Source organism: Mesoplodon bidens (genome assembly GCF_964165515.1).
Source record: "Mesoplodon bidens genome assembly, chromosome: 17".
Taxonomy (NCBI): Eukaryota; Metazoa; Chordata; class Mammalia; order Artiodactyla; family Ziphiidae; genus Mesoplodon; species Mesoplodon bidens.
In genome coordinates, this window is record NC_138174.1 from 3,526,655 (window position 1) to 3,550,510 (window position 23,856).

Below are 23,856 nucleotides of genomic sequence, written 5' to 3' on the forward strand. Positions count from 1 at the left end.
ATGGTAAATACTGAGATGAAAAGGCAGACAGGAATATGGGATCAAGGGTCAGAGATAGGGCCAGCCATTAGCTGTGACTTACTTCAGTGTAAGGAAGGACAACACACACATAGATCTAAGAATTAAAGGAAATAAATCTATTTAAAAGTAATGAATTAAAGCAATTCAAGTTTATGTTAGATTATATAATGCAGTGTTTTATCTTGGTGAAGATTGAGTCAAGTTTACAGTTTGGACATTAATTAATTTAGCATATGGGGCAGTCAGCTTCCTATTTTGCTATAACATTATAATTTACATTCCTAAGAGATGTTTCAGATTTTTAAAATTATTAAAACAATTGTTGCACTGGGAAAAGGGCAGGAGGTAAAGGTTTCTGGTAGACATTTCAATAATAAAAAGTTTTTTTAAAAAAATACAGATATTTTGTTATTATAAGCCAAGAATATGCTTCACTGGATCCACCGTTTTGTTTACTTCCTTATTTACCTTTATTCTTTGCCCTCAGAGTCTCTTGGTCTGTGTTACCACCTTTTGCATTGAGCTGCCAGCCTTGACTGCAGCACTTTCCACAGCTACACAGAGACCGTGGAGGAACTGCAGGCGTAAACGTGAGACCAGCCAACGTGCCTCTTGAGACAGTGCCGGTGTTTTGTTTGGACTAGCTTTTTTTCCCTCCTTGCCGGGTTTTGTTATAGGCAATAGTTGTTTGCATTTTACAACTCTTTTTTTTTTTGCGGTACGCGGGCCTCTCACTGCTGTGGCCTCTCCCGTTGCGGAGCACAGGCTCCGGACGCGCAGGCTCAGCGGCCATGGCTCACGGGCCCAGCCGCTCCGCGGCATGTGGGATCTTCCTGGACCGGGGCACGAACCGGCGTCCCCTGCATCGGCAGGCGGACTCGTAACCACTGCGCTACCAGGGAAGCCCTGCATTTTACAACTCTTAATCCCTAATTGATCAAATTATACACAGCCTGTGATACGAGAACCAGTGCTATAGAAGGAACGCTGTGTTAGGCAGTGGTTGTGGTGGAAGATACTGTGATACCCGTTAGTCTTACCAGCAGTGTTAGCACTCCCTGAGGGTGATTCCAAGTCTTGCCCTGTTACAGGCCAAAAGAATGCCATCTGCCACTGATGATTGAAGTTTATTTCTCTTTTTGTCCCCAGGAATAGCAACAGCTGTAACTACAGGATTAACTCCGAGTAAGAATTTCTGAGGGAAGATCCCAGATCTGTGGTTTTTCTACTCTTTCCTAATCTCTCACAGAGCTGGGCTATAGAAGAAACATATAAGGAACTGAATATAGATCATAGATACTGACTTTTCAAAGAACCGTTCAGTATTTGACTATTTTTAAAAAATTGATGATTATTTAATCCTTTTTTAGTTCAGAAGAAAATTTTTAATACAGAATTGTCTTTTTCTGTCAAAATTTATTTCACATTTATATTTTTCAGTCATTTAAGCCCTTTTAGTGAAAAAAGAACCAAACTTTAGGCCAGAAGTCTTGGAATTAAGCGCTAGTTTTACCTCTAAATAATTGTGAGGCCTTAGATGGTCATATCTGGCAGCTTTTAGTTATCTGTCACATGAGGGTATTGGAATAAAAAGTTTTTGAATTCCCTTCCAGCTCAAAAATATCGTGGTTCTCTATCGTGATATGCTGCAGGGAATGTGGGTAACCAGGGTGCCTTGACTTGGATGCCAGGAAATAATGTGAATGGACAAGAGGACAGTGAGGAACCTCAATTAAAATTACTTAATTTAATTAAATATAAACTTAAAATTGAAATAAAGATTGGTGAACTTTCTTCACTTAGATGCCGCTTACCTGTTATCAACAGAAAGCACGTCTGTCTACCACCAGAGTTTCGGACAGGACTGGTTACAAGGGCAAGCAGTTGGATCCTGTCCTGAGATTTTAGAGCCTATGCGTGTTTTCAAAGCACGTTACTCTGGCAGGGACTTCCACTTGTGGCAAGGACGATCCAGAAGCATAGTTTCTGACTTCTTTTCTCTGAGTGCCTTCAGGAGAAGCCAAAATGCAGGTCATTCATAATTTCTCCGTTTAGTAACTTTGAATAACTACTACTTCTTGGCTGTGGCCGTGAGTCTATACAGTGCCTTGATCACGGATTATCAGCCGAATGTGGTGGAGGACCCTGATGAGGGCAGGGGCCCCTGGTCCCTGCGCAAGACCTTCAGCCTGTTGTGAGGTAAAGGGAGCTGGCAGGCAGGACGATGGGTTCTTGTGTCATCTGATACGCGCTCTAGACGCAGGAAAGGCACTAGGAAGGCTGAGGAGGAGGAGAGAGTTGTTGATTGGCGGGGCAGGAAGCACTGTTCCAGGCAGGAGTGGAGAGTGCGGAGGCCCAGTCATTAAAGGATCCAGGGAAATAGGAAAGGTACTTTGCCCTTGGAGTTCAGGGTTCTGAGGGTAGGCATGGTAGGAAGAGGAGATTGGCGGAGCGGGTTAGGACCACATAGGAAAGGGTTTGGGGTACCAAGCCTTTAGAATCTATTTTAAAGACTAATGTATAGACTTAGTGGGAACCTTAAGTCGGGGGAATCACCAGCGTATTATTTTGTTCTTTTTTAAAGTAACTGAGATAATTCCAAGAGTAGATTAGAGGTTGGAGGAGACTGATCGTGGAGGTTATTGTAATAGTTCTTGAGAGAGAGATGGCCTGAACTAAGGTTTTTGAGGATGTTTGTAATCCAGGGATAGCTCTGAAGTAGAATTGACAGGACTTGTACTGATAGAATACAGGGGAGCGAGGGGATGTCAAGGATGATTATGATTTCTGGCTTGAGCAACCAAATTGACCCTGGGGGATTTAGGAAATTTTTTTATAGGGAGATGTGTAGGGGTCCAGAGGGACATCCAGGTAGAGCTGGTCTTTGGAGACTCAGGTAGATGTAGATTTAGACCCATGAACCTATAGTGAGATCCTGAAAGTGGGTGAGATGTTTCAGGAAGTGAGGGAGCAAGAATGGAGCCATAGGCAATATCATTTAAGTGAACAGAGATACACAACTAGTATGTGTAAAGCAGATAGCGAGGACCTACTGTATAGCACAGGGAACTAGATTCAACATCTTGTAATAACCTATAATGGAAAAGAACCTGAAAAAATATATATGTGTGTGTGTGTGTGTGTATGTATATATAAAACTGAATCACTGCTGTACAGCTGAATCACTGTAAATCAGCTATACTTCAATTTTAAAAAAGAGGCGAGGGCTTCTCTGGTGGCACAGTGGTTAAGAATCCACCTGCCAATGCAGGGAACACGGGATTGAGCCCTGGTCCAGGAAGATCCCACATGCCGCGGAGCAACTAAGCCCGTGCGCCACAACTACTGAGCCCACATGCCACAACTACTGAAGCCAGTGCGCCTAGAGCCCATGCTCCACAACAAGAGAAGCCACCGCAATGGGAAGACCATGCACCAGAACGATGAGTAGCCCCCGCGCGCTGCAACTAGAGAAAGCACGCGCACAGCAATGAAGACCCAATGCAGCCAAAAATAAGTAAATCAATTAGAAAAATAAAAAGAGGTGAACTGAGGAGGGAGACAGACAGAAGGGACTGGAGGGCACTGACAGACACAGAAGCAGAGGAGGAGGATTTCAAGCAGCAGAGAAGATGTTTTAAATAGTCTTGGAGAAGAAGGACTGTTTTCTGTTGAGTATAAAGGAGAGGAGGGGGAAGTGCCGTTTTAGGTGTATCTAGAGGTAGGGCTGAAATTGAATTTCAATATTACCACATAGATGGGATTTTCGTCTTTAGTACGCACCCTGATGTGTTGAATGGCTTTTCTCTCTCAGTATATAAGTACATAGACCTTTGTTCCATCTACGAGAAGTAGACCTCTAGGTTCCAGATTGGTACCTGTATAATACACACGCGGCTACAGTAAGCTGGGCTGTTTTTTTACAGGCCCGCCGACCACCACCTCTGCGTCCACGGCGGGCTTCAGCTTAGGCTTCAGCAAACCCGCAGCGTCCGCCACACCCTTTGCGCTGCCCGTCACGTCTGCCTCGGCTGGCGGTCTCACGCTCTCGTCCGCTCTGACGTCGACTCCTGCAGGTGAGGCGTGTCGGGGAAGGGTGGCATTTTCTGGTTGAGTTCTTACTTCACTCGGTCAGTGAATGTAGGTATCCACCTTTGGTAAAGATAACTTCAGTTGGGGAGAATTTTTATTTCAGTCATTCAGCAGTGTTGACCTACTGAATTACTGGTTTGTGAAGACCAGCCTTGAGCATTAAAGCAGCAGAGGCCCTCTTGGAAGTTGGTCTCTTTACAGAGCAAAGCAGGGGAGCGGGTGAGAGGGCACATGTCTCCGTTGTTTTCAAGGTGCACTTTGGTGACAGGGAAGGGTAAAGAGTTTGCATAAACCTTGCTTGGCTTAGGATTCATCCGGTTTTGAGTGTGGAGTTGGTAGCCTGGGTTGAAAACTCTATTACTGTCTGGAGTCACTTACCTGATACCATGCTGGTATTAACCAAAGCCCTTATTCCTGTCCCTGGTTTTTGCTTTAAAGGTATTATTTCTTTCTGTTCTTAAGTATGTATAATGTTAGCTTTAGTGAGTGGTTTTTTTCAAGAGCCAAGTTTATCGTGACGTCAGTTTTTAAGAAAGCGTCTTGTGTTTTCTGTGTTGCTCGCGCTCTCGGGGGCTCACGGGCTCTCTGTTTATAGCGTCCACAGGATTCACTCTCAGCAGCCTGAGTGGGACGGCAGCCGCAGCCACCACCGCACCGGCAGGCCTCTCTTTAGGGGGAGCCTTGGCGGGTTTGGGAGGGCCACTTTTCCAAAGCGCAAGCACAGCGGCATCAGGTAACTGTGATATTTACTCTCCAGAAGAGTAAATATTCATGTTTAAATTTACTCTGTCTTTGTTTTGGTCTTTTGTGCAGATCATGTGGTCTCTTGAACCTTTATGTTTTCCTTTTAGTGTAAAAACTGAATTATAAAATAAAGTTCATACATGATTGCCATATTTTAGAAATGCATTTTCTCAGCATTGACTGATAGGTAAGGAGGCAAGAAAGAGCCTGCTTCCGGAGTCAGTAAACTGTTCTAGAGAAATTTGTCTTTTTAATAAATGGCAGTTGGATAGTCTTGAATCCTTTAGCCTCTAAATTCATTGTGGCACAACTTGACCTCATAAGCCAGGTTCTGGGAATGGCTTTCTGTTATAGATGTTAGGAAAGGGTGTTAGAGTGCTTTGAAGTCAGGACATTAAAAACAAGCATTAAATGATTTTTTTATAGTGAATTTTGTAGGTGTCTTCTAATAACCAAATGATTAGATGACTATAACGTACATTTCTTTGCAGGATAAATATTTAAACATCTTTCCCAAAGATTCCCATGGGAGCAAAACACAAAAATAATAGAAACAAGAGTTAGAGGGTAGTTTTTATGTCTCGTTATTGAGTTTTTAGGTCTGTTCTGATTTTTCTTAGGCTCTTTGACACAATATTCAATGCTTACTTTATGGTTATGTTAACCTAAAGGTGCCACTGATTTTTTAAAAATTCATAACATTTATTCAGCTCTGTTTTTTCACACATTGTCAGGATTTAAATCCAGTTTTCATTTATCCCATGCTCTTATCCAGTATATCCTACTGTTTCCTGTTTTTAAAGTAAGTAGCATCTTGTCTAAAAAGAACACAATTGTGTCAGCTTGAGAATGCATGGACTTATGTGATTTACCAGTGCAGGATCTTTGAAATTTTGCTACTTGATTCACAGGTACACATTGATGACTTAAGATTACTAGAGTCTTGCTCCAGTTCCTTTTGTCTGTGAAGTAGGATTTAAATAAGTGAAGTCTACTTTTTTTTTTTAAGTTTAATGGAAAAAAACTTGAGAACGTGAAATTTTGATGTTTGAACTTCAAGTCTTTAATTATCAGTTCTTTAAATTTCATTAGTAGTAGAACCGTTTGCTTTATATTATACTAAAATCTTGTGAAATCATGCTAGATTATTTTATTTATTTTCCCCCAGCTTTGTTGAGGTATAATTGACAAATAAAATTGTGAGATATTTAAAGTGTACAACATGAAGATTTGACTGTATACATTGTTTCCCCCCCATCAAGTTAATTAACACATCCAGTACTAGATTATTTTAAAAGTGTAGAATTCCAAAGCATGATTGGAAGACAAGATGTATTCACCTGAAAATATGCAAACTAAAACTGCTTTGATAGAGAGGGTTTACAAACAACAAATAAAATCAAGTATCCACAAATATCCATGAACAGATATATTCTGGCCGTTTTAATAAATAAAATCACATCATTCAAACTACATATACCATTGAATCCAAGCAAGATTATCAGTCTTTGTCCAAAGCCTGCTCTAGACTTGTATCTTACTATTTGTCTAAATCAAGAATGAAAATAATCTGGGATCCAACTTAAATGTATTTGAGTGCTTTGGTCAGTGGGGAAATCATTATAAAGACTGAGGAACTTCATGAGTGGCATCTGGCTTGCTTGTAGGACTTGGACAAAATGCTTTAGGTCTGTCTCTGGGAACTGCAGCAGCTACTTCAGCTGCTGGCAACGAAGGCCTTGGAGGTATAGATTTTAGCAGCTCATCGGATAAAAAGAGTAAGTAATGTTACTCTTAATTTCACATTCTAACAGTCCTGTTGAGGGAACTTAAATTCCTATGTCTGGAAGATTGTTAGTTAAATATTCAATAGTAAAGGTATTATTTTTAAGTTTGCATTATATTTCACAAATTTTGTGTGTGTTGTGCATTTAAGATTTTATTTTTGTAGACAACTCAGATTTGTATGTGCATATGTCTTATGTAACTGTCTTAATGCGTGTTTTAATATGCATTTTAAAAATCGGGACCATGTACATGTTTTGTAACCTGTTCTTTCTCGTGTAATATATCACAAGTTTTCGTCAGTGTCCGTAGTTCTTTACAAATATTTTAATGCTGCTTCATGTCAGTTTTATGAATGGATGTGTCATCATGCAGTCAGCCATCATCCTGCTGTTAGTGTTTGTTTCCAGATCTTCGCTCTGGGAAGCATCACTGTATTGGGTATCCTTGTAGAGAGAGGCAACCTAGTGTGGTAGTTAAGTGTCGGCTCTGTAGCTGGTTTGCTGGCTGCAGATCCTGGCTTAGCTGTTCACAGCCTCTGTGACCTTATTCAGGGTATCTCGGTGCTTTATAAAGTAGGGGAAATAACAGTCCCTGCTTCATGGGGTTGGTTTGAGGATTGCTGTTTGTAAAACCTTAGGAGAGCCAGGCATACAGAAGATGCTGTGTGCTTTTATTATAAATTTTGTTCATATTTTGGTTATTTCCTTAGGGCAGATACCTAGAAATTGAATCATTGGCTTATAGGGAGGGACATTTTGGAGTGTCTTGGCATATATTGTGAAATTGCTTTCCAGAAAGGTTTTACCAGTTTATTTACTCACCAACCAGTATGAAAATGCCCTTCTTGCTGTGCTCTTGGCATGCCTAATATTCTTTAAAAAATTTTTTCCAACCCAAATTCATTTTGCGGTTTTTTTGTGGTTGTTGGTTCTGTGTGTGTGATCTGCTTGTTTTTTGTTTCCCAACACCTGTTCTGTTTCTGGTGAAAGCATGTCCAGCTGTAGTGCGTACATACACACTGCACTGACCATTTGGAAGGGCTTAGAATGGCATGATGCCTGAAGCTGTAAAATATTCAGTGTCCTATGTCTATATAGGGATTTAAAAAATTGGACATGGGTTTTATTGTAGGAGATACTTGTTTTAAAGAGTGAATTACTATCCTAAAAGTTGGTAAAATCCTTTTAATCTTAGAAAATTTGGATTTATTTCTCTTTGAATGAAAAATTTTAAACATAAGGTCCTGTCTCTTGGTTTTACTTAATTTTCTTTGTAATAACTCCATAATTCAAAAAATAGCCTTAGATGTTTTAGCAACTTACTGTTTTTTCTCAGGTGGAGCAGCCTGTTAAGAGGGCCTTAAAAAGTGTCAGATAAAGCTCTCAGGAGTTAAACTCCTAGGCAAGAAGATTTTTCAGGGAAGATAGTTGAAAAAGGAAGATTCTTGCCCTTGAAAGAAATAGATGCAAATCAGCTACATAACTGTGTTTATGTGTACATAAAATGTCTGTAACATGCTGTGTTTAGAGTTTGTGACAAGTCGTGACATCACATGCTGTTTAAGAGGCATTCTAAGAAATCCTTAACAATTTTTATTTATACCTTAGTTTGTGTTAACTTAAAATTTGTATTTGGAATACATTGATAAATAACCTGTTTTTACACGAAGCTTCTTGAATTTTCTAGGTGATAAAACAGGAACAAGACCAGAGTAAGTTTACAATTTGACTTTTAAAATATTTTAATTAAAGAGTTTTACTTATTAAACTATAGGCCAATGTATGGTTGGAAGTAAATGGAACCTTATAGGTATTTAGAAGAAAAATTCTTTTAAAGTTTTTGTCAAAAATGAAATAATAAGCATAGGCTCTGGAGAGATTATGGAAGGTCAGATCTTTAAGAAAATTTATAGCCATTTCTTTCTAGGAAATAGTTGGCTTTTCCCCAAATAATACAAATAAACACAAATATATGTATGTGTCTTTTTAACTTAGTAAATGTTGAGCAACTCATGGAACTTTACTCTTGGAACACTTCTTATTTATATATACAAATTAAAAATGTATATATACTGTTTATTTTATATATAAATTACTGTCCCAGCACCATTCACTGTTGTTGAAGAGGGAGAATAACCTCCATGTACATCATATATACATTTGAAGATCATTATTTTCTTGCCGATTGTATTCTCACATAATTTCTGTTACACTAAATAAAGCATTTTTAAGTAAATGACGAAGCTCCCGCCTCCCAAACATCTTGTGTGTATTTGTTACATAAATGGGGAGGCAGCGAGAGCCTGCCGTTTGCCCGGGGTTATGTCCCCGAAGTACAGATCTGCGGCTCCCGAAGTACAGATCTGCGGCTCCCGCCATTACAGCCCAGTTTGATTTATTGCTGTCTTCCTTAAATAGTCATCAATCCTTTAAGCTACTCCTAGGTCTTATTTTGTTGAAGAACAGATTGAAGTTGTAAAATATTGTGAGCAGCTCATTGTGAGAAGTTTTGCAGACTTCCTTTAGTGAATGCTGTAATATTTTTGAACTGAAGAAAAGTCAGTCATGGAATTTTTGAGCTGGAGGAACTTAGATTAATATTTCATCCCGTCTGTAGTATTTTCTTATTTTGTTCTTAAACATTTAGTCAAATGCACCTACGTGTGCTTATTATAATAGATGCCAATCTCCTTAGAAAAGAAACCTCCATGTCAGATGAATTGTTAGTTATTTTGTAGATCACGAAGTTTATTGTTCTTTATAAAGAATTTCAAAATCATCCAAGAAGAGTGTAAATGGGGATTATTTGCTCTGTTTTCTTGTATCTTAACACATACTGTTGTAGAACTCAGCTGTCAGCTTTTTTTTTCTTTAACATCTTTATTAGAGTATAATTGCTTTACAATGTTGTGTTAATTTCTGCTGTACAACACAGTGAAGCAGCTATAGGTATGGAAGACCTAAAGAGACATTTCTCCAAAGAAAATATACAGATAGCCTTCAGCTTTTTATGATCTCTGGTGTTAATGCGCCTGTGGCATCTTTCTTAGGGATAGTAAAGCGCTGAAGGATGAGACTCTACCCTCTGTCATCTGCCAGGACGTGGACAACCTGCAGTAAGTATGTGAGGTGTCATCAGTAGATGAATCAGACTGGAGTGCCGGGAGGTGTTTCAGGGGGACCTTCTCCTCCTCCTAAGCGTTTTAACTTGGGGAGCATCGGGGTGCTTTTAGAAATCAGGGAGAACGCAGGACAATGGAATTAAATAAATAAAGGAATTTAAATTCTGTAACTGCCATTCTGTGAACTTTAGGTGAATTTTTAATAGTTGCTTCTTAAAACACCTGGACTTAAAACTCTGACCAGCCTACTTTTTTTTCTGTATAAAACCAAAGGTGTATTTTTTTAAAACTCAGTTTCATTTATTTTTTTTAGGAAATTTGTGAAGGAACAAAAACAAGTCCAAGAAGAAATTAGTAGAATGTCTTCAAAAGCAATGCTTAAAGTGCAGGAAGATATTAAAGCTCTGAAGCAGCTTTTGTCATTGGCTGCCAGTGGATTACAGAGGAACACTCTCAATATTGACAAATTGAAAATAGAAACTGCTCAGGTAAACTGTCATTTTATTGTAGGATTTTTGTTTATTTTTTTTCAAATAGAAATAGGTCTTTTTAAAATTATGACGTTTCATACAGACATGCTATAAGACAACTGTGTAGCGCATTTACTTTTAAATCACTAATAGTTACTGGGTTTTATCGAGTGCTTACTAGGTATGAGGCAGTGTTCTAAGCAATTTAGATGTGTTAACCTAGTGCTTTTCCACAGCAGCCCTATGAGGTGGGTACTGCTATTACCTGAAACACGAAAGCAGAGAGCTTTGTTTCCAAGAGCATAGATTCAGACCCTGCTAATCCAACTCTAGAGCTTGTGCTCCGGACTGCTTTGTGTCATAAGCGTGCCTACTGCCTACATTATTAGACAAGAGGGAAAAACACATTTTTGTAATCTGTCAGTGGTTAAACATAACTTATACCATGCGTTATAGACCTTACGTTCCAGTGACCTGCTGGCTTCGTTAGGTCTTAGTTAATAAAGGTGGTAATGAGGCTAATACCTTGTGTCACTAACGTCTACTTGCTTCTTGTCCCGGCGGTATAATACATAACGTAAAATATCTTCCTTACGTCAGTGCGGACAATGATGATAGGTGATGTACTTGTTTCATATTTCACAGTTATGCAGTATACTTGATCTGATCATGGCAACCTAGAGATCTTTCCCTAAAGTTTTCCCTGATCTGTTAATGAACTTTATGTGATAAGCCTTTTTGATGGGTTGATCAGAGTGCTATGCTCTTCATAAATTCAGTGATAATATTTTAAGTAGAAATTTTTAAAGTGCTTTGTGTCTTTTTATTGAAATGTAGTTGACATATAACGTTACTAGTTTTAGGTGTACAACATAATGATTCAATGTTTGTGTCTATTGTGAAATGGTGACTACAAGGAGTCTAATTAATACCCATCAGCACAAATAGTTACAATTTTTTTTCTTCTTCAGATGAAAACTTTTAAGATCTACTGTCTTAGCAACTTTCAGGTATACAGTGTAGCATTGTTACCTGTTGTCACCATGCTGTAGATTATGTCCCCAGGACTTATTTATTTTGTAACTGGAAGTTTGTACCTGCTTATGTGTCTTTAAGTCAACTATTGGAGAATACTTTATGACATTTTTAATAAATGTGTTACCAAAAAAAGCTAATCTAAACTATGATACTTAAAGAGGATTCAAAGGCTTTATTGTCTGCTTTTACGTTTCCTGGTCACTTACAGATTCTTTGGTTAAATATGAACAAAGTATTCCCCCATGTTTCCTTCCCAGTTATTCTTCCCTTATCATCAGATATGTATTTCCTAGGAGGAACAGAATGTTACTTAAGCCTTTAGACTGTGGAGAGTGTCTTGACTCTGATTAAACATTATAGGAAATTCTAAATTTCTTGCGTGAAATTTTTATGAAATTACACGCACAAGGTCATTATCAAAGTAATAGAGGAGGCAAACTCAAGGGAAAAAAATGAACACAAGAATGGGAACCATTGTAACTCTCACACTGGGTGATTCCATCCACAAGCACTTGTGAGACACTTGTCACATAACCAGACTTGTCTTTCAGAGACAGAAGAACTCCAAAGTACTAAAGTCTGGTGGGCTAAGTGAAATGCTCAAAGATTGAGAAAGAAGAGGGTAGGAGTCGAGAGTTCCCTTAAGGGAAAATGGCTCTGAGTTGAGTTGAGGAAAGTTTATATGAGAACTCAAAGGGGTTTGCTCTGTGGTTTCTCTTATTTCAAATACACAGGAATTAGTGCTGTACCCACAGTCTTGTGAAATGGCAATTGAAAACAGAAACATTCTGACTCCCTTAGTGAAGGAGTTACCCATCTTACTAAATCCAAAACCTTTTGTTCAAAGAAAGCCTTTCTGGGAAATAAAAGCAATTCTGAGGTAAGGAGCAGCGTTGAGATTGTGAAGACCAGAACCTTATGGAAGTGAAGTCTTTCACATGCCCCGTCTGGGGGCCATCACTTAAGAGTTCAGATAAGTCGCGTGGTTAATGTTTTCTGTGGGCAGGGCAGGTGCCACGTGGTTCGTTGAAGTTATATTGCTGAGTCCACAAATTCAGAGAACCTTTTTAAGCATCTGTTATGTGCAGCACACTTCCTCTGGCATTTGGGATCAAAACACCGTGTCCTAGGGAGAGTGAGCTAAAGCAGTCACGTAAGTGTTCCAGGGACAAGGTGTGACGGAGTGCAGGGGGCTCAGTGGGCGCTTCCAGCCCCCCTCCGGAGCAGGATGGAGCGGTAGTGGCACACTCAGAGTTGAGCCTTGAGAGCTGCGGCGGTGGCTCCCAGGCCGCGAGGAAGGGGCAGGGTGGCGGGATGGCGCGGAGGCAGGAACAGGGCGTGTTGGAGGACCCGCAGGCTGGTAAGCCTCACGGGAGCCCCGCCTGGCGCGGCTCGGCTCTGGGCAGTCCAGGCTCTGGGCCCGCGTCCGGAGTCACAGGACGGAAGCCTGAGGTGGAGGGTCACACGGAGGTGGAGGGTCACACGGAGGTGGAAGGGCCAGTTAGAGACCGTTAGAGACTTCACAGCTGTGCAGTAAAATGAGGGCGGGAAGTTGCTGCAGGGGACGTCAAGTGAGGATAAGAGACTCCTTTTTAAATAAGGGAAAATTAAATAGACGTTGAAATAGAGGTTGCAAGAGCAATGAAATGATAGGAATGTGGAGCGTAAGTGGGTTAGATGCATCATGAGTCTTGAAAAACCATTGGCTGGAAGATAAGAGTGGCCCTGAAGAGGAGTGGAAGGGAGGTTAAGTGTGTGAGGCATAAACAATGGGGCCCCTAGACTCAGGTCTTGGGTCTTCCAGCTCCGTGGCCTTGGGCATATTACTTAATGTCTCTGTCACTTCGTCACCCACTTTATAGAGTTGTTACTGAGGAGTGACCGTGATAATAGGAGAGCCTGTAGCACAGGGCTTGGTACACAGTAAGGAAGCACCCGGCGTGGTAACCGCTGCTGTCCTCAGCCTCAGGGTTAGTACTACTGCCTTGCTTTTTTTAAATAGTGTTTTCTGTAGTTGTATTATTACAGATTTTAAAATAGTAACACCGTCTTTAACTGTGGATGAATTGACTCCACAAATCCTACAGGAATCCATGGTTTCTTAAAATAGACCATAAATTTATTGTAAAGTTTGTTAAAAGTGTAGTTTGTCTTGCCTGGAAGGAGGTTTTAGCACCTTGTAAAGCGGCTTCATCCATAAGTTCTCACAGCATATGAAGCTCCAGGAATGGCATCGTTGAAGTTTCAGTCCAGAGGTAGTTGGTATTTTTAGCCTAACTTTTAATTGGCTTTTTCTTTTTCTTAACCTCTATTATATCAGGAGTTAAAAAATGCTGAAATAGCTTTAAGAACCCAGAAAACACCACCTGGACTCCAACATGAAAATACAGCTCCTGCTGAGTAAGTTAAACAAATGTTTCTCTCTTTAAAAAAGCAGAACAGGGCTTCCCTGGTGGTGCAGTGGTTGAGAGTCCGCCTGCCGATGCAGGGGACACGGGTTCGTGCCCCGGTCCAGGAGGATCCCACATGCCGCGGAGCGGCTGGGCCCGTGAGCCATGGCCGCTGAGCCTGCGCGTCCGGAGCCTGTGCTCCGCAGCGGGAGAGGCCACAACAGTAAGAGGCCCACGTACCACAAAAAAAAAAAAAAAAAAAAGCAGAACAGTAAAAACAGTATACAGGGTAGGGATTTTTAGTTTACTTTGTAGCAAGTCTGGGCACCTTATGTGGATTTTTAAATTTAATTCTCATAATAACTCTGAGAGGGTATATCATCCCCATTTTATTGAAGGGTAAGTGAAGGCTAAGGTCTGAGGTTTTACCCACTATTATGCAGTTGCACTTCATATTCCTTACAGGGTCTATTCTACTTGATTACATTGTGCAGATAGTAGAAACTTATAATTATACCCATAAGGACTTTCAATTAAAAAATACTTTATGATAGTCCATTCCTTAAACAGGGCATACTAAGTATAGTTTAACTCTTTCACGTATTTCCATAACTTTTATTTGCATACATAATAAATCTTCAGGAAGAAAAATTACGAAGTGTAGATAAGTGAACCTGAAAAACCCGCCTGTACCCAGCTTGTATATTCATGTGGTTTCCATGCCTGTGGTATATGTCTTGTCTGTGTTGTGCAAGAGAGTAATAGCTGATATTCTCAAATGCTTGCCATATGCAACGCAGTGCGCTTGGCACTTCACCTGCTGTATCTGCTTTCCCACAAACCCTCCACAGCTCTCACATTCCAGTTTTAGAGATGAGGAGCCTGAGGCTTGAAGGGGGGAATCCTGAGCTGCTGAGGAGTAGGGGTCTGCTTGACTCCTGGACCCTCGCCCTTTTTTTTTTCCTCTCTTTATTATAATTTCAGATTTACAAAAAAGTTTCAGGAATGAAACAAAGAATTCCCATGTATCTTCCATCCAGATTCCCTGCATGTTAACATTTCTACTGTAGTTTTGTTCCTTGCTCTCCATATTTGTAAATACATTTTCCCCCTGGACAGTTAGAGTTGTTTGTAGACATGATACCCATTAATGCTTGAGTACGTTAGAGTGTATTTCTTAAACATAAGGATATTCTCTTACATAACCGTAGTACAGTGATCAGAATCAGGAAATGGACAATGACAGTGATACTCCTGTTATCTTATTCAGATTAGCATGGGATGTGGTCCTTTGCTGGGCTTCCTCAGTATTTTATTCTGCTGTCTTGTTCTTCGTGCCGCCATCAGAGATAATTCTGAGATGGGTTGAATTGTGTGATTTTCCACTGGGAAAAGCTTTCACAGTTCCCCCTTTCTTGTGGAGTCATGTTCAGACTGCGTTTTGTGCTATTCAAGGTCCCTTTTTATCTTTCTAGCATTTTCTTGTTAAATTTATCAGAATGGTGATTATAATTACATACTCTTTCTGTAGCACACTGTAGTGTTTTCAGTTTAAATATCAATAGTATTTCAGATTATAAACATAAGAACTATAAGTATTTAGCTGTAAAATCTAGTTGACAATTGAACAGTTTTTTTTTTAACTTTTTCTTTTGAATTTTAGACTTACAGAAAAGTTGGGAAAATGGTAGTACAAAGAATTTTTTTATATCCCTTACCTGCTTCCCTTACTGTTAACGTATTACATAATCATAGTATAATTATCAAGAACAGGATTAACATTGGTACTATATTAACCAAAATACAGAATTTATTTGAATTTTACTGTCTTTTCCACTAATGTACTTTTTCTGTTCTAGGATTCTTTTCACACTGGATTTAGTTGTTATTTCTCCTTAGTCACTTCCAATCTGTAACATTTATTCAGTCTTTCCTTTTCTTTGATGACCTTGACATTTTTGAAGAGTATTAAGTTATTTTGTAGATTATCCCTTAATTGGTATTTTTTCATGATTGGAGTAAGGCTGTGCATCTATTTTTGATACCTTGATAACTTACAAGTTTGGGTTTTTGTTTCAATAATACCTCTGTCACTTAAAGATACATTATGTCATCAGACTAATTCAAAGGCCCTACTTAAACAGGGGCATATTTTTGTTGGAATTTTGAACATAAAGGAAACAGTGTTTTAAAACTGTGATCTGACTTGGTAAATGTTATTGTATAGCTACTTCAGAATCCTGGTTCAGCAGTTTGAGGTGCAGCTCCAGCAGTACAGACAACAGATTGAAGAACTGGAAAATCATCTTGCCACCCAAGCGAATAATTCGCATATCACCCCTCAAGGTAACATGCTTTCCGTGGTCATTTTTTTTTTAATAGCACTATTTTTTCAGTTAGAGAGCTTAAGCTGTTGTTATATAGTCGATATTCTAGATTATTACTAGTCGTTGTCTTCAACTGCCATAAGACAATTTCCTTAAAAGTCCTCGATTAGATCTTTATTTCCTATAAATGTAAAATGCTTTGCTATGAATTGTTCTGATGTAATGGGCAGATGTCCTAGGGCACCCCCCACCCCCCCACCCCCAGATTACTGATGGAGGAATCCTTCCCTCAGTCTGTTCTGCTGTTTTCTCTCATCCATGGAAGTATTGGTATCGTTTATTCATCCTGTACATTAACGGTACCAAAAATTGGACTCAAGTAATAGAAAAATAATATCGATTGTGTCGTATACATATTTGTGTGATAATATGATTTTCTTTTATAGATTTGTCAATGGCTATGCAGAAAATTTATCAAACATTTGTAGCTTTAGCTGCACAACTTCAGTCTATTCATGAAAATGTGAAGGTAAGTTCTCATTGCCTGTTCATCTATCTGGACGTCTACACCCAAGTGAAGTATTTATTTGTTCATTCATAGGACAGAAGTATCCATGCTTATTACAGAAATCGCTAAAATTATATGTAAGTGAAAAAGACTAAAACTAAAATAATCCGAATCATGCCCAGACACAACCATGGATAAGACCTTTAAAAAAAAAAAAAGATCCAAGTGTCCTATGCACTCTGTTATTTTAACTTTTTTCATCATTGTGAACCACATTGCACGTTCATACACGCACTTCTTCACCATCATCTTTGGTAGTCAGGATTTCACTGCATGTGTGTGCGTAGTTTGTGTAACCCGTTGTCTTCTGTTGGACATTGGGTTGTTTCCATGTCTTTTAGTTTATTTCTTTAGAAAGTAAACAGTCTTAGTAGCAAAATCATGTCTCACTGCTTTAATTTTATGTGTGTTTTAAATGTTTATTGATCCCTGCATAAAAAAACTTGCTAACAACATTTGTCCCTTTTAAACACAGGAAACTGTATTTATTAAAATAATAAAAATAAAATAATTTGTCACTGAATATTTTGAACCTTGTGTAATATGTTCATTTTTAGAAATTATTTGGGTGAAATGTTAACATACATACTTTTTCCAATCAAGCAAATATAATTAAAAGTCTTTCTTGGAGTTACGTATAGTCGGAGAAAACCTTTAAAATCCAAAGCATCCAAACCTGAGTCTAAATAAATTCTTAACTGTAATAGAATTTCATGGAGATTACCAGTATTTTCATGTTTATTTTACTTTGATGCATGGTAATAGAATTTTTTAAGTTATAACCTCGTAAATCATACAGCTTTTGAAGTGATAACACACTTCAGACCTTTTGCTTTAATAGATTTAAAATTTCAAACCAAATCTTTAAAATAATTTAGTTTTAAAGGAGGAATTTTTATTAAATTCTCCTGAAACTTTGTCTGTAATTAGTGTTTAGTTTTTTCAAGTGCTAAAGGTGATCCTCTGTTGGCACTTTGAAGTCTTTGTTCTGCAGATGTTTTTTTCCCGTTAAGTTTTCTTATGAAAGTTTTCAGATATACACAGCAGTAGAGCACTAGTACACTGAATGCTCCGGTACCCGCCCCCCAGCGCGGGCCGTCATCAGGATCCTGCTGAGGTGGTTCTATCAATCCTCCACACATGCTGTTTTCCCCTGGAGTATTTTTTTTTAATTAATACATTTTTATTAAAAATTTTTTTTAATTGAAGTACAGTTGATTTCCCTGGAGTATTTTAAAGGATATCTGAGACACATCATTTGTAAATATAGATGTTTTTTCAATGGCAGTTTCTTCTCTCTGGTTTGAAAACTACCTTTTTTGGTAACAGGGCCATAATACAATGAGACAGAGATTTGCACAAAAAGCTCCAGTTCATGTTGGATAAACTTTATCTGAAATTTTGACCTACTCCTTTTTTTTTTTTTTTTTTTTTTTTTTGCGGTAGGCGGGCCTCTCACTGTTGTGGCCTCTCCCCTTGCAGAGCACAGGCTCCGGATGCGCAGGCTCAGCAGCCATGGCTCACGGGCCTAGCCGCTCTGCGGCATGTGGGATCTTCCCAGACCGGGGCACGAACCCGTGTCCCCTGCATCGGCAGGCGGACTCTCAACCACTGCGCCACCAGGGAAGCCCAACCTACTCCTTTTTTTAATGCACATCCCAAGAACCAAAGGATTGGATGTTCCATGATCAGATTTGATACTTATTTTCAGCTGCGTTTAGTGAACTGTACTTTCTAGACTTGTTCACCTCCTATAAGAGGTTTTTTTTTGTTCCTTTTGTGGTGTTATTAACAACACAGATAGCCTGTTGAAACAGGCTTGAGCCACCTCATCAGCCAGGCCTCCACAACATGAACAAAATTAGGTGTAAATTTTATTAATTCTGTAGATCATGGCTGGTGTCAGTTTTTTGTGTTTTTTTTTTTTTTTTAAACTAAATGTCTTAAGTTTCTAAGGTAGGTCATTATTTCCCATTATCTGAAGTAGAACTAGAATTTACGGGCTATTGATGTCACACACTGCATGGTATGTGCTTATAATCGCACAGAAAGAGGGAGGATGCGTTTGGGGGAGATCTGTTCTCGTAAGCTGTGGTTTCTGATGTCACAGACCCACTTCTGAGTGTATTTCCCCAGTTTCCAGCTCTCGGCAGGCCCACTTGCATACGTTGCAGAGGTGGGAAAGCTTGGGACTGGAGCATGATACACTGACGTCCACACGGAAGGGGGCGATAGCTCTCAAATGCTGGAAATACCTATCACAACCCAAAGCCTCACATTTACTAATTTCCGCTAAGAACAGGTTGGAAATACGAAAATCCTACGTCTCTTCAAAAGTAATATAAAACTGATCTAAACTAAGCTAAACCCTTAAAGTATTTAATAATTCTAAGGTGAAACAATCCTTCCTATTAATGACCTTAATTAAGGCAAATGTTGTATTGGGTAATCCAGCCCACTTTATGAACTTGGTAATTTTTCTTTCTTACTCTGAAATTACAAACTCTCTCTTTTCTTTTCCCCCCAGTTTGGTTACATAAGCTCAGCATGAGTTATTCTCATTATAAAATAAACAATGTTGATCAAGTAAGAGCCCTCTTTACACCCTCCAAACTCTCTCTGCTTAGGTGACGTCTTATTTTAGTATGTGTCACCCATGCCTTTTATTATTTATTTATATATACCGATAATAAAAGGTATTTAACAAATATATATTTAGTGGGCTTTTTTTTTTTTTAAAGCTCTTTGAATCTAAAAGTTATCCAAAGTTTGGCCTTTGGAGGGGAAATTTTCATGAGAAACTGGAATTTAAAATGGAATTTTAGATATTACTTTGCTTGTCTAAAAGCTTAGCTAACTTATTTTAAAGGGGGCCTCCTGAAGCCAGAATATGTTAGGCAGTTGATCGTAAAGACATATGACTAAAATAGGGAAGACAGTATACAAAGGTGTGATAGAACGCTCCGATCCATCACTCAAATCCTTCTGATTTGAAGGTTAGATGAAGTGTGTAATGTTGGCAGTGTTTTTGACCTGTCTTTGCTAACTTATTTCATGGTTATATTCATCCTTATATTATCCAAGTCAGCACAAAACTTGATTAACCTTTTCTTTTTTTCATTCCTGTAGGTGCTCAAAGAACAGTACCTTGGCTACAGGAAAATGTTCTTGGGAGATGCTGTGGATGTGTTTGAAGCCAGGCGAGCAGAAGCCAAGAAGTGGCAGAATGCGCCCAGAGTCACTACTGGACCCACCCCTTTCAGCAACATGCCAAACGCAGCAGCCGTTGCCATGGCTGCAACACTTACACAGCAGCAACAGCCTGCTACAGGTCTGAATGCATTCAAGTTATAGCTTCTTACTGTTAAAATGCAGAGCATTTATGTGCATTTTTATGAGTCTTCCTTTTGTGTTAGCACTGAAGAGATTTCTATGAGTAGCTGTTCCAATACAGTCTAAAAATTGTGATGGACACAATTATCAACATATACCTGATAAAGATGCAGGGTAGTCTTAGCAATAATTATACATCAATTAGATACTGAATATTGTGAATTAATGTTATTTGCTGTATTGCTATAAATGCCCTTTAGAACACGGTGTTTCACTACTGAATTACATTTAAGAGCAACAGATTCTAAAATTGTGACTGTATTGTATATTGTTTTAAAGTCAGAGGTAAACCAGCCATAGGTTGCATTTTTCGTACCTGATGCTGACGGGTGGTGTGCTCTCACATGCAGTGGTTACAGAATGCCCACACTCAGGATGAAGTATGTCTTTGTCGACTGAAGGTGTATTGAAGATCAATAGGTTTGTTTGATCGGAGAACAGGCCTTCTTAACCAAATTTGGAAGAAGGTACATGCTAGAATTGTTTGTACCTTTTCAAAATGAACAGAACAGAGGCGAGAGCAGGAAAAAATGTTATGAGATGCTTTGGATTATACATGAAGAAGTACGAGCTGGGAGGTTGAGCAGATGAAAATAACTTGGTCCTTGGTTCAATTCCACTTCTTACGAGAGAAACATTTTTGTGGTCTAGTTCTGCAGTGTTTAGTTTGGTCTTGTGTCTTTCAGAGATGATTACTTATCTTTTTACTCCTGCAGTCCCTATTTTGTCAGGCTTGAAGTGGGACATAGAAAAATATAGTCTTAATGGATACTGATTTTTTTTTTTTTACTTGTTCATAAGTTTTTGTGTAGTGCTTATTATTCTATAGCATGTGTGTTTCTGAGAGTTCCTTATAGTCCAGTAGTAAATTATAGTACAAAAAAGTAAAAAACGTACATCTCTAGATTGCGTTCAGGCTGCCTCTACTAGGGAAGCATTCTCTAGGTTTCACTATTGGCAGTTTAAAAAATTGTTCTTCACGTTTGGAGATGACAGAATTGACTTACCATCAGTAAATGGTTGATGATGGATTTATGTGCCAAACCCTCCACGCTCCATGGCTGGACCCATGTGAATAGAGGCTGACATAAGGACTGTGTAGTAGTTCTCTAGCTGGCTGGAGGATAGGGTTGTGTTCTCCAGTTACAGAGGGAAAAGAAGTCACTATGGAGTTGGTTCCTATCAGGTCATTATGGGATGGATAGATACCAAATCAACCCCATAATGACGATCATCAGTTCTCATGATTATTTACCCAGCTAATCAAACTAACTATAGTACCAGTTTACTTTTTAGAGTTAATATTAATCCTAAAATAGATCAGAGAAGCGGGATTTGGTTAAGTGTTCTTTAAACATAAGGGATTTCTATTCTAATCAGTAAAACTTGAGAAAAGTCAGTTAACTAAACTGCTATGCTGTAAGGGAATTTAATTATGTTCTGCGGTGTACAGCTAAAATTGAGGCGGAACCACCTGTTGGATTTTTGTTTTATACACTTTGTTACGTAGGCAGTTTTGAGGGTTTGTAGGTTTTCACTCTCACATTTTGGGCTCATGGGCATCTGAAGAAATACGTTCATTCTATATGAGTGCCGCCTATGTGCTGGGCTCCAGGGATATGAAGGTAAACAACGGAGATAACGGTCTTTGCTCTCTGTGGTGGTGGAGAATATTAGCTGAATTTAGTCATCATCTTGAAGAGACTTTTGCTCTCATGCTTTAATTTTTTGTGGACTTTCACCAGGCTTTGGGGAAACTGACTCCCTTGTACATTCCCTGTAGTTGTGAAGCCCACATAAGGGCTTTCTAATCAGGTGGCAGGAATTGTAATTTATTAACTTAAACAGTCTTACAGTGTTTTCGTTTTGAGTTGTATGGATTTTTGGAACTGAGAAGCTAAACAATAGCGATCATTTTGTATTGTCTTCTTGTTTCCCACTTGTTTCTCTAAAGGTCTCGCACGCTCCACAGCCCATCCCTTTATGTCTCTCCCCGTCAGGATTAGCTATTTTAGTCCTGTCACCACTAGCCTGAGACGCAGCAGCTCTGTTAGATGCATGCAGCCCATTTAGAAATGCCCCTCTTTATTGCATTGTGCTCCGTACCCAGTGACTTACTCCTTCTGTCCTGTGACTGATGAAATCTTTTTAAGTGCCAGTAACAAATTTTAAAGACCATCTAGATGAATCTGGGTGAGGCTTGTGTGCTGTTTTTACACAGCCCTGTCGGTGTGTGCAAGGTTTGAGTTGTCGGGGGTTTTGCTTCTCTTTGCATGTGGATTCTTGACTTTTTTATGTAAAAAAGCAGACAGCTTCTTAGGCTGATACCTTCTGAAGGTGCTTTCTGTGTAGTCTTTCTTGGAGGTGGAAGTATGGACATAAGTGACTTCTTGATCCTTCTTCAATGTCTTGTAATGAAAAAAATATATGATAGAACTTAGGCCTGTGTGATTTATGGTTATTGCTTCTGAAGGCTGAAGAGAACTGATGAAAAACTCCGCAGGCTATTTATGTATGAAATAAGCATCATATGTGGATTACATGATGGTAGATCTGGAGTACACTTGTCCACCAGTGCTTCTGAAGCCTCTTAAAAAGCTTAAGACATTTACGTTAGGCTTTTCGGTATAATTTTAACTTAGGATAGGTTGTTTTAAGCTAATGTACTGGGATTAAGTTTTGCTGTTGTGTTTTGACACTTTTAAAAGTTCTTGATGTTTACATAAAAAGACTTCTCATGTGACTTAGCTGCTGTTTTTAAGGAGAGCTGAGACATTTTGTTAGGAATTCCTACTTTCTAGCTTTTAGTGTAGGTTTGGACGTTTAAGGTGTAGTGTTAAATAGGAAACTTCTTCATTTTAGTTTCTTGTGGTTTTATGATTTTGTTATATTTAATAACCAAAGGACATTCCCCATTAAATCAGTAAAATTTTTGAAATTGGGGAAGACATTTTTTGTTTTTTAAGAAAAATTATTATTTTAAAAAATATGACTTAGGAATAACCATGCTAGTGACATTAGGTATTTTGAGTGATCATTGAAAATTATAAAAAAAAATTTAGCACTTTAGTCCTTTTCCTGTGAATGCAGTTTTACTTTTAAGAAAGTAGAATTTATTCTGGAAAATACGAATTACAGTGCTAAACTTGATTTTGTTGTGTGTGAATATATTATTCAGTAACTTTTGTAAAATGTTACTCTACATGAAGATTTCACTTTGGGCAATCACTGGGATATGTTACTACTAACTTGGTTTTATTTATGGAACTAAGAGCCTCTCATTGAATGACTAACGACTATTTAGATTTTAAAGCAAATTTCTTGAATTGTTTACGTAACATTTGCCTGAAGGATGTAGATTCTGCTTTCTAATAGTGAAAATAATTTATATGGTGGCCAGAGTGTAATATATGCTGATACTTTGGCATGGGAGATATTTATCATGAGTTTTTACTATTAAAAATGTTATACATTTGCCTACTAGTTTTATAAATGATGTTGCCTTCAGAATTTGTGTGAAGGTACAAAACTCAAAATATCATGTACCTGTTGTGCAATGGAAAGTCTTGTCATCGTTAGAGTTCTTGATTACCTGGATCCTGAATCTTAATGACTAGAGTTGCTCTTAAAAGCAGACCCGCACACAACACGAAGCATGTTACTTGAGTAACTCTTAGGACTTGTAGGGCTGAGGGCTGTGGTGTGCATTATGCTCTAGGGTCTTCCACCAGCAGTGCCTCCTGTGAACATGTGACACTTAAGTCTCTCAATGTTAAAGAAACTGGACGTGTGTTTTCTACATATTACTCTCATTAGAAATAAGAGGGTAATAGGCTTAGTTTCTTTTTCCTGTAGTAACATTTTACAAAAGAGCTGCTAGGCAGGTATTTTATTCTCAAATTGA

At 38.7% G+C, this 23,856-nt stretch overlaps 1 protein-coding gene across 3 annotated transcripts in view; it reads left to right on the forward strand.

Moving 5' to 3' along the window:
- The window catches only part of NUP58 (nucleoporin 58), a 35,141-nt gene that overhangs the window by 4,685 nt on the left and 6,600 nt on the right, over nt 1–23,856 (forward strand). For all 3 annotated transcript variants that reach the window (XM_081214505.1, XM_081214506.1, XM_081214507.1), the window contains exons 3-12: nt 3,948–4,097; nt 4,709–4,846; nt 6,525–6,635; nt 8,332–8,356; nt 9,695–9,760; nt 10,080–10,254; nt 13,595–13,674; nt 15,892–16,010; nt 16,438–16,520; nt 19,689–19,890. In XM_081214505.1, the coding sequence (XP_081070631.1) occupies nt 3,948–4,097; nt 4,709–4,846; nt 6,525–6,635; nt 8,332–8,356; nt 9,695–9,760; nt 10,080–10,254; nt 13,595–13,674; nt 15,892–16,010; nt 16,438–16,520; nt 19,689–19,890 (1,149 nt within the window). The remainder of the gene's footprint in view (nt 1–3,947; nt 4,098–4,708; nt 4,847–6,524; nt 6,636–8,331; nt 8,357–9,694; nt 9,761–10,079; nt 10,255–13,594; nt 13,675–15,891; nt 16,011–16,437; nt 16,521–19,688; nt 19,891–23,856) is intronic.